Raw genomic sequence first — 16,864 nt, 5'->3', positions numbered from 1 at the left:
TGTAGCCCTAGGCCTAATGGTTATGGACAAGATTTTTTTTAAGTTATCACAAAATAGGCATTATATAAGCATATGTTCAATTTTGTGACCCTCGGGTCAGGGTCAAATTTGACCCTAGGGATTAAATTTGAACAAATTTGGTAGAGGACTATTAGATGTCACTATATACCAAATTTGATAGCCCTAGGCCGGATTGTTATTGACAAGAATTTTTTTTGAAGTTTTCACAAAATAGGCCTTATATAAACATATGTTCAATTTTGTGACCCTTGGGGCAGGGTCAAACTTGACCCCAGGGGCATAATTTGAACAAACTTGGTAGAGGACTATAAGATGCCACTACATACCAAATTTGGTAGCCCTAGGCCCAATGGTTATGGACGAGAAGATTTGTAAAGTTTTCACAAAATATACCCTATATAAGCATATGTTCAATTTTGTGACCCCCGGGGCAGGGTCAAATTTGACCCCAGGGGTATAATTTGAACAAATTAGGTAGAGGACTATTAGATGTCTCTACATACCAAATTTGATAGCCCTAGGCCCAATGGTTATGGACGGGAGATTTTGAAAGTTTTCACAAAATAGGCCTTTTTTAAGCAAATTTTATGAAATAAATCGTCTGCTGATCCAGAGTGGTGAAATTGATTACAATTTTAGTGGTGTGTAGCCGTTTGTATAAAGGGAGACAATTCCTTCAGCAATAAAAACACTTTTCATAGCACATTTATACAGATGTCAGTATGACAAGACTGGGCTTTCTTGAACGAATGTAAGAAGAATTAAATTATACATGCGCGAACAATTAAAAAAAGATAAAAATAATTTAAAAAAAAACAATTAAATATAATTGTGACCTTGAGTGAAATAAATTGGTTGCTGTATTGTTCGGATACTAATTTTCGGGCATTAACGTTGGTTTGTTAAACATTAAATTTGTTCACATATTCTTGTTTAATTTTTTAATCAATTTTATTAAGTGCGAAAAACCCAGCACATCCAATACAGGGGTTTTTCAGCACTCTCTGCGCCTCCGGAAAACGGAGGCGTTCTCAAACCAAACGGACCCGATACCAAACCGAAATTATAAAAAAAATCCAAATTTCCAAAAAAAAAAAAAAAATTTTTTTTTTTTTGAAAAAAGTGTCTTATCACTTAGGATTATTAGATTATTAATGTCCAGCTGATGTGTATCATACCAACAAGCACTGCTGTGGTTGAGCGAGGATTCAGCGCCATGAACCCGCTATGCTCCCAATTACGCAGCACATTCACACAAACCAAACTTACTTATCTGATGCTTACCTGCATTGAAGGTCTAGATCTGAATGACAAAACATTGGCGGAGCTGTATGATGCTTTCAAAAACAGAAAGCAGAGAAAAATTATGCTGTAACTTGTGTGACTAACGCTCGATTGGTCACTGTCGGCTCGGGTACTACTTACATGTACCCGGGTAATAAGTATACTTACATGTACCCTGGGTACAGTAAATATACGTAATTGTACCTGGTCGATATTTGACTGTACCCGAGTTATATTCCAGCCCAAAATCCGATGTCGTAAAACGCGCTACCTATTATCTTAAACGAATTTCTCTTTAAAAAAACTGCATCAACACGCTCTTTTAGTATGAGTTTCGATAATATAGAGGCCATATTACAGAAAATTGACATAAATGTGAATATAATTGATTTAAAAAAAATAGCCGACAACGACCGATTTAGCGTTACATTTCCCGGGTACGTTTTAGTATATTTACCTTACCCGGGGTACATGTAAGTATACTTAAGAGTACCCGGGGTACATGTAAGTAGAAACCGAGCCGACAATGACCAATCGAGCGTGACTAACCAGTGTTTGTTTTGGTAAAAAATATCTGCTATACATTTTTGACTGTACAGTTCTTATGTCAGAGTGTAACTGTAACTGAAAAACAAAATTGCAGTACTTGAATAAACGTTGATCATGCCCAATATTGCATGTGTTTATATAAAGAAGACAAAATAACAAATTAAAACAAATTTATTTGTTAAACCACTGACTTATTTAAGCATGATAAATTCACAATGTTTTCCCAAAATGAGCCGTTTCATAGAAGCAAAAATTCCCAAAATGGAAAATTTTGTCGATAAAAAATTCCCAATTTGGCCAGACTCCTTTTCCCAAAATAGGCAGAAAAAAACCTGCAATATAAAAATATAAAAAGATGCATTATATTATAATGTACACCGAATGATGAATAAACAATGTCAACTAGTTCTGGCTTTTTTGACGTAAAATATTGCTTTTTATGTATTCTGATATTGCCGACATAAAAATATGAAAATAACCCCAAAACAAAAAAATAAAAAGATGTGTACACAATTCTGATTAAAAGGTCAGGTTTGATTAGAATATATTCTCATGAAACTTGCCACTAGTCCATATAAACGGACTCCCAGAGCCTTTGATAATTTTTGCTATGGTGACTCTGGGAGTACATATGCGCCCCTTCTTGAAAACAATCACAGTTTTGCTCACACATTTCATGCACGTCATTTAACAGATGTCGTTGGTAACCAATTATTATTAAGGACAGCAATGAATTAGCTTCAAAAACACATTAAATTTACCTGAATGGCAATTAACCTATGGACGTTTTCCTTTGCATGGAACCTATAAAACATTGTGATATTTCAACACACTATTCTTGCTGACATTGTCAATTTGAAATTTCCAACTCTGTAAATATTCAACAACTGTTCGACAGGGTTATCGACTTGGTTACAAAAATATCATGCTGTGCAAAATATTGGTGTACTGCATCCGAACCGATAGCGACACTTTTTGTGGGCAACAATACACGAGTTCCCAATATGGTGGTCAGTGGTGGATAGAGCATGCAAAAGATTAACAAAGTAATTAAAAAGCATTTCTTGCTTTAATGGTACCATTTGCATGAGCTTGTGCTTTAGACAGATAAACGTTGATAAGTTTTTGCAGTATCAGTGTTCCGTATAGCCTTTTCAGTAGGGATAAAATTTTGCACCTTTGGACAAAACACTGCGTATAGCAACTCTCAGTAACCCTTTGGGTTATAAAGCTGAGAGTTGAATAATTGCAACTAACTTGTCACATGTTCAAACAAAAATGGTGGCCTAATAGTTCTTCTTGAATGCTCCAAGCTTTTATGGGTACATACGTACAGCTCAGTCTTCCTGATTAAACCAAATTCAATGCAAAAAAGTTTTTCTATAAAATCTATTTCAATCAACCTAAAACAGCGTAACAAACACAATACCTCTTACTATCGATATCAATGTGCGTGTGTTTGTGGTTCAATGCCCGAAAACAAAAAGTTGATAAAAAACGTTATCAAACTCTGAAAGATGAAGTTTTGAATTTACTATTCAATAAACCCCCCCCCCCCCCCATTCCGGTATGTTACGGAGGTTCCGTAAAAAGTCGTTGTATTACGATTTGATGATAAGACACGAGATCTTTCTCGCGGGTGATTCCGGAGATAATCGATAGCGTATTTTCCAATACGCAATACTTGGCTTTTTCCATTGCAAAAACTTACAAATTTTCATGTTTGAAACTTTGGATTAATATCGTGCAACATGTAGCACACCACATCACATAAGTTGTTTTAATTTGCGTATTAATGATATATATGATCTGTTTGTGTTTATTTATGCCAGAAAATAGTTTATGTTGCTAATATTGCCGGTTAAAGTACCGTGTAGATTTCTGGCGGTTGACTTGACATTAAATATGCCGTAACCAGTTGCAACTTCCAGCGACCCAGAGGGTCAATACCTATGAATGAATAGGATTATTGCAACTTGTTGGCTACTAACGTGTATCCCTTATTATCATAGTATCGGCCCTCCTCTTTGTATTGTGCCTTTGGACATAAATCCTTCAAGAAGTGCTGTGCAGTAAATGTTTTTCCATTTTTAGAAGTTTTAATTTATTTGCTGTTCATTAATAACTATTTCTCACGATTTCTGGTTTCATGCGACAGTAAGTCATGTTTATTCCAGGCCGATATTACAGACTTTCTACTGGCCCCTACTTTTCCCTACTTTTTTTTCTTAACCCCAATTTTTTTACTACTTTTTTCAAAAATAGCCCTATTATCCCTACTTTTTCATTTTGCAAGTATAATAAATAAAATGTAAAATGAAGGCTTACATGATTCTTTTTTAGATATTTTGCAGGATTTCCATTCATTATGAATCTTTGTAATGAGTACAGATCAGATGTGTTTGGGGGATCACCTTGTGATGTCCATCCTTGAAAGCACCATGGTTCCTTGGCTAGTCAGTACAGACATACTGGTCTTTAGGTAAGATAATATCTTATTACACTGTGAAAATAAACGTATGTTATATTTGATCATGACATATGTGCTTCTTGAAATAGAGGTGACAGATATGCACGCTTCATCTAGACTTTACTCTGTCAAGTTTCTTTTTTTCCCAATGATGCTACTAGCTGAGGGAACCCACAAATGCCATGCTGTGTTTTAAACCTTATGGGTTAAATTCGTAATTGCAGATTCTGCTTTCCTTTCTTACACAATACATTTAAGTTTATATGTAACGCTTGCTTTTCCTAACTATCATATTAATCGTAAATAATTTTGTATGACCCCACAAAAAGGCTGTCCATAGCCCAAAGTTTGTGTCGCACATAACTCAAAAGCATAACTGCAAGAGCCATCTTTCTGTGAATAGTTGTCAGCATGTATTGAGATCTTGTATACCTGAGTATTTTGATGCAAGTGTATTAGATATCTAAATACGGAGTTATGGCCCCTAATTTAGCAAACGATAGAAATCTTTGTGACAGAGCCAAATTGTGGAGGCATCTGTGTCCTATGGACACACATCTACTTTAAAATTAATAAATTGATTAGAATTTGATTAACACCATGGCATTTGTAGTTTGTTTCAAATAAGCTAAAATGCAGGAGCTTCCGGGGGCCTCTGGACCCCTGGCCAGGGCACTTGCCCTGGACCCACCGGGGGCCCTATCGGCCCCAGGCCACCATATTTTATTTTCAGTATTTTGGGAATTTTCAACTTTCACCCATGTACTTATAGACTTGCTGCAATTTTTTTGCGATTTTAAATTTTTACAATCATACCTTCTTATAATTATGTTGCACTTAAGCAGTACAGTATATGTTGCTTATACAATTATAATAAAAATATAATTCTTCAATATTGCCTGTGGTTAGAAAACTCTTTGTTTTAGTACTAGTGCAAGAATACTTATATATTCATAGTGGGTGAAGTTTGGTGCATATTCATGGAGGAAAGGGTTAATACTAAGGGCTTTTGTACTTTGCTTTATAAGACTAAAAGTGTATGTTTTGAATATTATGTTCATTATTCTATTCCATTGTGTAAATTGATGCTAAATGAGCATTAACATTTCAGGTGCCTGTATTTCAAGGATGGGCAGAACAAGGCATTCTCACAGCATCAGATGGACTAGGATATGTATCAATTTAACGGTAATTCCAGCTGAAAAATGGTAATTATTTTTTTTTTTAGCCCTACTTTTTAACAGTAAAAATCCCTACTTTGCCCTACTTTTTGCTGAAATCTTCCCCTACTTTTGCCCTAGTTTTTTGTGGAGAGGCAGTAGAAAGCCTGATATTATGATTACACATAGTTGTGTAAGTTTGTTTTTGGTTTAATATGTTTATCAAATGTTGTATAAGCTGCTTATTTGTGAAAAATTTAAATTAAAATAATTTAAGAGAATCATGAACAAGAGGTTTGTTTTTTCATTAAGAAACTATATATAGATAAGAAAAAGAACATGCGCATAGTTACAAACCTTAGCAACCAATCAAAAGGGCTGATATTATGAGAAACAGTGAACATGATACTGATTACTTCATGTGTATGTATCTTTATTTCGTTAGTATTTTGGCAAAACATTACCGGTTTAATGCAGTTTTTGTTGTTACGTCCAAGAATGCACATTTGACTAAACAGGGTTTCTTATCTGATTTTGGGGAAAGGGCCTGGCCTTTTTTAGGGGGAAAAAATTGAGCAAGATGCCGGATATTTGGGAAAATAAGGAAAGTCTTAAATAATCAATTAAACATATTTACTTTTTATGCCCCAGGTAGGGTGGCATTACGCATTTGAACTGTCTGTCCGTCTGAAAATTTTAACATTGGCTGTAACTTTTGCAATTTTGAAGATAGCAACTTGATATTTGGCATGCATGTGTATCTCGAGGAGCTGCACATTTTGAGTGGTGAAAGATCAAGGTCATCTTTCAAGGTCAAAAGTCAAAAAATACAATCCAAGGGAAGTAATAAGCTTTAAAAGGAAGATAATTTCTAAACCTGCCAAATGATATATTGAAATTTTATTTCAAAGCGGCGCAATAGGGGACATTGTGTTTCTGACAAACACATCTCTTGTTTTTTTAACAAATTCAAGGCAACAGGTAATTAAATTATGCAATATTTTTCTATTTTCATCACTGGATAAGGTTAACTTACATATTTTAAGGTTAAAAAAAAAATTGGGGGGGGGATGAAATCAAGAGGAAAATTAACCTGCTGAGGGGAAAAAAATCAGAGGGGAAAGGGCCTTTTTTTGGCGGATCACAATGAAGGAAAAAAAAACTGCTATAGATTGACGTTTTGAACATGTATGTTTTTCAATCTTATCACTTAAAATATATAGATGTTTTCAATAAGAGGGCTGATACTACAGATACACATGCAACATCTTATGCATCATCCATGTGGTGGAGGTTTGATGCATTTTACTATTTGCTGTACATGCTGTATATCAATTTATGAATTTATAACGAAGCAATAATGTAAATTAATTGATTTCATTAAAAAAATTCAAAATTATTGGTTTTTAAAGTGGCATAAATATTTCTGGTAGGTTTTTGTAGAGTCCTGGGTTCTTTTTTAGTCTTGGGTATGAAGAGCGTGTAAAATCCCTTGATAGAATGTGAGCATATGATACAGTTTGTTACGGAAAATGATTTTACACAGTCACCATCCTTTTGCTGATCAAAAATGTAAAAAAAAACAGATTAATATATTCTAATTTATCAAATATTTCATCTTTAATGTTTTGTTCATATAGTGTTCATAAATTGCACTAAATAAGTATTTTTCATAGTACATCGTCTGTTGACATTGTTTCACAATAAATCAACCTCCCCTTAAAAGTCATTTTAATGCTACATGTATTTTAAGTATGAGGATCTTGAAATTGAAAAAGCCAATCAGAATGCACGACTCAACAAGAACCTACTTTCAAAATGGGGGTTTGACACCATCAAAGCAATTGATATTTAACTCGGCTGTTTTCTGAGAAAACCCAAGGTATTGTCATAGCCAAATCAAAGTGCTTCCATGTACAACTTTGAAACTTCATATGTCGCTGCACCTTGATGAGTTCTACACGCCACACCCATTTTTGGGTCACCAGGTCAAAGGTCAAGGTCACTGTGACCTCTAATATATATATAAAATAAAATTCTTCTGACAAGCTTTCATTTATTCAAAACTGCACCCACACAGCCGAGCATTGGCACCCGCTATGCAGTGCTCTTGTTTATTATTATTACTTGAAAAAAAAGCAAGAAATATAAAGACCAAAGGTTAATAATTATGTATCATGATTCAAAGTGTTATTTTTACAAAATATTTGTGATGTATCTACTTTTTGGAAATTACCCATGACTCAACAAGCATATAGCATACTATAAACCCTGGTTTCTGGGCTGGTATTCATAAAGCTCCTAAGGGTAAACTTAAGAAAATTCCTTAAATTATTAAAAATTCCTTAAGAGTTTGCTCTTTCATTTTGGTGTCTTTTTTCATTTAATTGGTTTATTTAAGTAAATTTTGCATAGAAGAACAGTATTTTGGCATAACAAAACTGAAATCATTAGAACTTCAATTGAAAATTGCATTTTAAATTTTTTGCTTAAAGCCACACACCTTGAAATGAAGTAGATGTTAATCAATACAAATAGATGTGTAAATGTGTCATTAAATCTATAGCTTAGTTAGCAAGTAATTTATTATTATTTTAAATGTTAATACCGAAAGTAGGATTTCTATACTTATACGCCCATTTGGACAAACACGATTATTTTTAACCAGGTTTTTAACCAGGTTTTCCGAAGGAAAAAACTGGTTATTAGATTGGTGAATGCGGGCGGGCTGGCTGGCTGGCGGGCGGAACAAGCTTGTCCGGGCCATATTTTTGTCGTTCATTGTGAGATTTTAAAATCATTTGGCACATTTGTTAACCATCATTAGACGGTGTGTCGCGCGAAAAAATTACGTCAATATCTCCCAGGTCAAGGTCACACTTTGAGTTCAAAGGTAAAAAATAGCCATAAATGAGCTTGTCTGGGCTATAACTATGTCATTCATTATGAGATTTTAAAATCATTTGGCACATTTGTTCACCATCATGGGACGGTGTGTCGCACGAAAGAATCACGTCAAAATCTCCAATGTCAAGGTCGCCACGACTAAAAATAGATTTATTTTAAAACAAACTTACATAGGGGGTTAATTTTGTTTGTTCATTTCAAAAGTTCAGTTTGAGTTGTCTCCCTTTATCAGATTTTTTTTCACAATGAAAATCTGGTTTTGTGACAATTTTGTCCCTTGTTAAGTTTTAAAGCGCAAAAGATACAGATTTCTACCTTGTAACCACCAGATATATTCTAATTGGCATAGATAAAATATGTTTTTTATTTATACTTAAATTTACTATGCCATGTATTTCATTTCAAGGTGTGTGGCTTTAAATCCAGCTCATGTAAAGATTTGCCTTAGGAGCTTTATGAATACCAGCCAAAGGGTCGTATTCCAGAAGCATCTTAAGTTAAATTTTATTCTTATCCTTAAATTGGGAAATTTTCTTAAGTGTTTCATTTCATATTGCAATAGATTGGCATCAAGATATACATTGAAATAACCAAAAAAAAACATGTGTTTCCTTATTTAGTAAAGAAATACAAAACATTGTAATTTTGAACTTAATTGAAATTATTTAAGAAATGACTTAAGATGTTTCTGGAATACCACCCCAGATGTTCCTCTAGCTATTTCTTGACATTCATTTTTTTCAGACCGCTATGGCAGAGAACAATCCCAAAGTATCCGCTGCACTTCAAGGGCGATCCTCAGCTTCGAGTTTATCTTCCACTGTTCTGGATGAAAATGGTGCAACCAGCTAACAAATTTCCCAAAAATATAGTCCTCTTCAAAGTTCATCCGCAGTGAGTTGTTAGCAAATATCAGCCCCCCAAAAATATAGTCGAGTCAGTATTAGAAATGCATGCCTACCTATGATATGTTTTATTGAATTATGCCTAGTTGATTAAAAATCCTTAGCCCCAAGAAATCCTAATCAAGCTTGAATATACAATAATATTAGTAAAAAAAGGGATGCAAGAGGTTACACAGTTAACTGGTAAATCTACCAAAACAACCAGGTAACCAGTTACATTTTCATGACAAGGTTCATATGATTTTTTCATGGAATAATTCCTAGGATTTTACGTTTTGCATGCGACATACTTTCAACTTGTTTTGGGGACTATAGTTAGAACAACATGCTGCAGCATTGATGGTAATAAATAACGTGACAACAAACAAAGTAATGAATCTGTACCTTTGTGGTTACAAATAGGGGGTATGTTTTCATAACTGACACTATTGTTTTGTTTCTCGCGAACATTTAACTAGCGCACTGCAGGGAGTAGGGGCTATTAGAGGAGACGTAATTGACAACTTTAAATAACTGGCGATTAAAATCAGTTGAGACATTGGACAGCTTATTTTGATGTTTTGTTAATCAATATTCAACACTGATTGCTGGCAAAAATTAAGTGTTTATAACATACACCATTATCAAGAATTGCATTCGTTAAAAACTTGACGAGTTAGCTTCGTGTTTGTTTTATCAGAAATTATTGTTATTATAAGTAATTTAAGTCACCAACGATGCCAAAACTACCGCCTGGGGCAATTTTTATTTAAGAAAGTAATTTATTAAACTCGCTGAATTCATAAACATCAATAAAAATTAATTTAAAAACATAAAATCATTCCATTGCTTCAAAGTTGCGTGGTACGGTACCTTAACAAACATGCGCGTGAATTATAAACCCGACCCTATGACATGGTTGTGAGATTCACATGCATGCCATCAGAGTGAGTGCTCTCACAAACAGGTTGTCTTGTTACCAAGGCTTGCAACCACTAAAACCACAAGCTAGTGGACATTTTCTTGACCAAATGAACACTGTTGTTTTGTACATTTTTATGCCCCAGTAGGGTGGCATATAGCATTTGAACTGTCTGTCCATCGGTCCGTCAATTTTATGGTCCGAAACCTTTAACATTGGCCATAACTTTTGCAATATTGATGATAGCAACTTGATATTTGGCATGCATGTGTATCTCATGGAGCTGCACATTTTGAGTGGTGAAAGGTCAAGGTTAAGGTCATCCATCAAGGTCAAAAGGCACAAAATACAATCCAAGGAAGTAATAAGCTTTAAAAGGTTTACTAGTTAATGTTTTTTGTAACCTCTTGCATCCCTTTTAAAAATGGTAATACAATTATACATGTTCATTGTTCAATAAATACCTATAGAAATATTAGATATCTTGAAAGCACTGTCATACACATGAAAAAAACACATCAAAAGCCACACTGTGACTCTCAAAGAGATCACTAGATGCCCTCTTGACACTCTTGTTTAATTCACACATTAATATACATGCCTGCAAATACATTAAATTTGAACATTATATTAAAGATTTAATCAAAGTCTTTGTTAATTAATTGCTGTGATTAACATAATATTTATTCAATTATGAGAATTATTTCTGGTATAGATTCCTCATTATCAAGCAAGCATGTTCTCTTATTGAGGTTTCCAGAAAAAAACATTATAAATATTGATTTATTTTGGTTTACGGTATTTTAGAAATATATGGTAGTAATAACCAAATACAAGTGTCAAAAAAGTTTCATTATTCAGAATTGATATATTTAGTAAGTTTTTAAGACATGGGTGTCATTTTGTTTGACTGAACATTATGCATATATAATGTTCTGATTGTTTGCTATAAACTGTCATTTTGCTGAACTGTTAACAAGTCCCTTAAAAGTTTAATACTTGCTAATATGAAAATTACAAATTATACAAAAAAAGTTGATTAGAAAAACAATATATAAGGAATCTTTATGCTGTCTGCGAGATATGAACACTAGTTCCTTAGCAGTAGCTTTGTTTACATCACACAACAAGGGTCAACACTTTCAAATATTAGCTTCATAAGTTTAATATTTTATACTTTTCAAAAATGAAGTGATTTAATTCTGCGTTGAAAATGAAAAAAATAATTCACAATTTTATAATGTTTTCAAAGGCAATGTAATGTGGCAATTTTAAATGTTGTCATGATTTGTAAAATTATTCTAATAAAGGTTTCCCAAAACAAAATGTTCCAAAAAACATACTCCAATGTTAAATAGGCTCCTCCCACTTTCTGTTGAAAAACATGGCCACCAGGAGATGGGATACCGGTATTTTTCCTTTACATATATGGATATAGTTAAACCTTGTTTACACTCTACAAGTCACATTTTAGTCCAATCTTCATAAAACTTGGTCAGAACATTTGTTAAATGATATCTGGGCTGACATAGAAAATGGCTATGGTTAGTTGAAATACATGACTGCCTGGCTGCTGGGCATTTTTCCTTATATGGCTATAGTTAAACCTTGTTAACACTCTTGAATTTTCATTTACAGTCTAATCTTTTGAAAACTGGGTAAGAACAAATGTTTAAATTATAATTGGCTGAGTCTGAAAATGATTATGGTTCTAATTGGCTGAGTCTGAAAATGATTATGGTTCGTCCACAAACATGGTCGCAAGGGGCGGGACAATTTTTCTTATATGGCTACAGTGAAACCTTATGAAAATTCTGGAAGTCACATTTTTAGTCCAATCTTTAGGAAACTTGGTCTAAAATGGATATGGATAGTAAAATACTATGGCCACCACGACAGTTTTCCCTACATTGCTAAAGTGAAAACTTGTTGAAGCTTTTTTAGCCACATTAAGGTGCCAATCTTCATGAAACTTTAGCCAGAATGTTTGTCCCAATAAAATCTCGGCTGAAATTGAAACTTTGCAATGTGAGCTCAAAAACTTGGTCAAATTAAAAAAAAAAAAACATGTTAATACTCTAGAAGTCACTTTCTTGGTACAATTTGATGAATCAGCTCACACTTTTTTTTAGAGCGCCTTACGGCCCATGGCCCTCTTGTTCAAATGAAATTCTATAACCATATGAACAACAGGATAATATTGCTGTGTCATTAGGTGTTATTAGGTGTTAGGTTATTTCTTGTTTCAAATTAAAGTGCAAATGATTAAAAAAAAGTGTATTATGAGCTATATTCCAAAATTTGCATGTCTTGTGGTTTTTTATGCCCCCGAAGAAGGGCATATAGTGATTGGACTGTCAGTCTTGTCTGTCCGTCACACTTTGCGTTTAGGTTTCGAAAAATGCTCATAACTTCTATGTCGCTTCAGATAGCAATTTCATATTTGGCATGCATGTGTATATGGACAAGGCCTTTCCATAGGCACACAAATTTTGACCCCTGTGACCTTGACCTTGAACTTAGGGTCCGTGTTTAGGTTTCAAAATCTGTGTTTAGGTTTCGAAATGCTCATAACTTTGAGCAAACTTTAATAATGTCCCTTGAGATATAACCTTCATATTTGGTATGCATGTGTAAATGGACAAGGCCTTTCCATATGCCCCAAAATTTGACCCCTATGACCTTGATCTTGAACTTAGGCTCCGCGTTTAGGTTTCGAAATCTGCGTTTAGGTTTCAAAAAAAGCTTATAACTTCTATGTCCCTTGAGCTATAACCTTCATATTTGGTAAGCATGTAGATATGGACAAGGCCTTTCCATACACACACAAAAAGTGACCCCTGTAACCTTGAACTTAGGGTCCGCCTTGAGGTTTCGAAATTTGTGTTTAGGTTTCGAAAAATGCTCATGACTTCTATGTCCCTTGAGATGTAACCTTCATATTTGGTATGCATGTGTATATGGACAAGGCCTCTCCATACGCACATAAATTTTTACCCCTGTGACCTTGACCTTGAACTTATGGTCCGCGTTTAGGTTTCGAAATCTGCGTTTAGGTTGAAAAATGCTCATAACTTCTATGTCCCTTGAGATATACCTTCATATTTGGTATGCATGTGTATATGGACAAGGCCTTTCCATACGCACAAAAAATTTTACCCCTGTGACCTTGACCTTGAACTTAGGGTCAGCGCTTAGGTTACGAAATCTGTGTTTAGGTTTCGAAAAAAGCTCATAACTTCTATCAAGCATTTATAGGGGGCATAAGTCATCCTATGGTGACAGCTCTTGTTTTAGTTCACAGAATCATACATGCCATTTCAGCACACATTGATATAAATTAGCAAAAGGTGCAAGTGGTGAAATATTGATTTTAGTCTATACCCTGTCATGATGAGTGTACATGTATTTATCTTGTTTGGATGATTCTATTTCTCTTTCAAATATGTGTAAGTGGGATATCACCGAGTATCTTGACTATTTCTTTCTTCAGGATGAGCAAGTTGGATATCGCCCAGTATCTTGAGAAGATCTATGAAACACCAGTTGCCAACGTTCGCACAGAAATCAGGGAGCAACAAATCATGGCGCCATGGTGGAATCGGTCAAGTAAGTAGGAGTTACATTTTAAGGTTTCTTAAATAAAAATTCTTATAGACATAGTGATGTTGTACTTCAAAGTGAGTTATTGCTCTTTGGGGTTTTAAATAATATATGTAAGGGATATTTTTTTATCAATGTATTTTTGCAGACTAACTTGTATGATGAAATAGGAACATAATGGCAGTTTAAATACATGTGTATGTAAATATAAAACAAAATGTATTAAATAACTACTAAAAGTGTGTTTTTAAAGGAGGTAATTTAAATTTAGCTAGTTAATGCCCAGGGTTTGTAAAATTAACTGGGTATATTATTATTAGAAAATAGCTTACAAACCTTTATAAAAGCTTATTGTTATCCCCACGCTTTTTGAAAAAAAGGTGGGGATATTGTGGTGATCTCCGCCGTCCGTCCGTCCGTCTGTCCGTCCGTCCTGGCCACTATCTCCTCCTACACTAAAAGCACTAGAACCTTGAAATTTACACACATGGTAGCTATGAGCATATGTGCGACCCTGCACTATTTGGAATTTTGATCTGACCCCTGGGTCAAATGTTATAGGGGTTGGGGTGGGGCCGCGTCAGAAATTATCACTCATTTTTTTAGGTTATTTTACATTTACTTCTTTATTTCTACACCGATTCACTTCAAATTGATACTGGACCTCACCTATGACAATACGGTCAATCTCAACCATGCATGGCCCCATTCCCAACCCTGGGGCGCCCCGCCCACATAGGCCACACCCACCAAAAATTTCCATTTACTATAATTTTTTCATTTCTACACGGATTCACTTCAAATTGATACTGAACTTTTGTTATGACATTAGGGTCAATCTCAACTATGCATGGCCCCAATCCCAACCCTGGGGCGCCCGCCCACATAGGCCACACCCACCAAAAAATTCCATTTACTATAATTTTTTCATTTCTACACGGATTCACTTCAAATTGATACTGAAATTCTCTTATGACATTAGGGTCAATCTCAACTATGCATGGCCCCATAACCAACCCTGGGGCCCCGCCCACATAGACCACACCCACCCAAAATTGCCTTTACTATAATTTCTTCATTTCTACACCGATTCACTTCAAATTGATATTGAACTTCTCTTATGACAATACAGTCAATCTCAACTATGCATGGCCCCATTACCAACCCTGGGGCGCCCCGCCCACATAGACCACACCCACCCAAAATTGCCTTTTACTATAATTTCTTCATTTCTACACCGATTCACTTCAAATTGATACTGAACCTCTCTTATGACAATACGGTCAATCTCAACTATGCATGGCACAATTACCAACCCTGGGGCGCCCTGCCCACATATGTCACACCCACCCAAAATTGCCTTTTACTATAACTTCTTCATTTCTACACCAATTCACTTCTAATTGATGATGAACTTCTCTTATGACAATACGGTCAATCTCAGCTATGCATGGCCCCATTACCAACCCTGGGGCACACCTAGGTCAAACATTCGGCGTGGGGATACGTGTCGGCCTCTGCCGCGCCATTTCTAGTTTTAAAAGAAATGAGTTTGTGTGATTTTTTAATTGTAGAGAAACAGTGGGTTGGTAGAAAGGTTGTCACGAGAATACCAGAAAAATATGCCTATGTCACTTTGGTAAGAATTCTTCTTGTCAAAAAACAAATGTTCGGGCTTTAAAAATAGGCCTCAATGATGATTCCTTAGAAAAATATATAATATTCTTTAAATAATAGCCTCAATAAATTACTCATATATATATGTAATAACATGTATGACTCTAGTGAAGAATTTAGGGTCATCATAGCCATGATGTTTTGCATTCTGATTATAAAACATCAGTGCATAATGTTGATGATATTAGTTTTTTCCAAACTCAGCAAAAATCACAATATCCATTGGAATAAAGGGCCATTTGAATGCATATACACGGGAATCTCGATTGTATATTCCTGAGGGTTTTTTCATAGTCATAAAACCATTAAAAAATCTAATTATCATCAAACTTGCATATACAACCAGTTCATATAGTTTTCAAAATTTTGTTGATGATTTATTATTGTTATTTGGTATGTTTCTTGTCCCTTCAGGCTAAAGATGAATTTGTGTACCCAACTCCAAAGAAAACAGAAAAATCAAGTGACAGTGAGCGGTATAAAAAATACATGAAAATCCGTGAAGGCCATTATAAAGAACTCAATGAGGCACTGTCAGTTCCTGCTTGGTTTAGAAGATAGTGAAAACTGTGTAAGGGTCAGTTTAATAGGGAAACTGTCGGTTGTATTTCAGTGAATAGTGTTTAGAAGCTTAATCTAATTATGCTTTGAAACAGCAGTTTGATGCTGATTCTAAAATGTGAAAATTAGTGACATTTTCTAATATGGGGGTTTTTTAAGAGCATCAATTCATTGAGTAGTATAATATGTAAAATATACGCAGTTGTTAAATGGTTTCAATACATGTTATCTGTATAGTATTGAAATGTCCCTTTGGAAGAAATAACAATGCCTACATTTTGTGATCATGTGAAGCCAGAAAAGTTTCAACAGATAATTTTACAATTATTTTAATACAACAATATGTTATTATTATATTACGTTAAATACATGTTTGGAAAATACGTTGTCTTCTAAGTTGTTGCTGTTTTCAATATTTGAAAAGAGAAATGACAAAGTAAATACATCTCGTCTTGAGTATATGTTTGACACTTTGTTATTTTTTAAGATACTTGAGCATCATATAACACTTGCTCATAACATAAAATCGGATATGCTATAAATAACGCATATATTGTGCATGAATAGCATAGACCATAAATCTTATTACTCTGTCTTTAAGTCTAATATCGTATAAATAAACAATGGGTATCTACACATGCAGCATGGTTTTCTATTATAAACTTTGATTCAATACGAATTTATTGTACTTTGATTCAACACGAATTAATAGTACCGGTAACCAAAATGGGGAAATGTGGAATGTTTTAATCGGCTTCACAATTCTGTAATTTCCCAACTAATGCCAGTTCGTATCACAAACTCGTAATAAATTATCTTTGTTATT

The 16,864-nt window shown here is 34.5% G+C and overlaps 1 protein-coding gene across 1 annotated transcript; it reads left to right on the top strand.

The window, feature by feature from the left end:
- The first annotated feature begins 638 nt into the window (after positions 1 to 638).
- Positions 639 to 16,421, top strand: LOC127853161 (39S ribosomal protein L23, mitochondrial-like). Its single transcript, XM_052387417.1, has 5 exons — positions 639 to 772; positions 9,136 to 9,285; positions 13,691 to 13,806; positions 15,375 to 15,439; positions 15,892 to 16,421. The coding sequence occupies exons 1-5, from the start codon at positions 744 to 746 to the stop codon at positions 16,036 to 16,038; spliced, it is 507 nt and encodes a 168-aa protein (XP_052243377.1). The 5' UTR covers positions 639 to 743; the 3' UTR covers positions 16,039 to 16,421.
- The last annotated feature ends 443 nt before the right edge of the window (positions 16,422 to 16,864 follow it).

This window comes from Dreissena polymorpha, chromosome 12, assembly GCF_020536995.1.
Source record: "Dreissena polymorpha isolate Duluth1 chromosome 12, UMN_Dpol_1.0, whole genome shotgun sequence".
Classification (NCBI taxonomy): domain Eukaryota; kingdom Metazoa; phylum Mollusca; class Bivalvia; order Myida; family Dreissenidae; genus Dreissena; species Dreissena polymorpha.
Note: the sequence above shows the minus strand (reverse complement) of the source record. Positions and strands in the feature narration are given on the sequence as shown.

Bases quoted from the DNA above. Each gene is read 5' to 3' on its own strand.
- LOC127853161 (XM_052387417.1), top strand. From the start codon at position 744: ATGACAAGACTGGGCTTTCTTGAACGAAT. The intron at 9,286-13,690 runs GTGAGTTGTTAG...TTCTTTCTTCAG, and splicing joins CTCTTCAAAGTTCATCCGCA to GATGAGCAAGTTGGATATCG. The intron at 15,440-15,891 runs GTAAGAATTCTT...TTGTCCCTTCAG, and splicing joins AATATGCCTATGTCACTTTG to GCTAAAGATGAATTTGTGTA.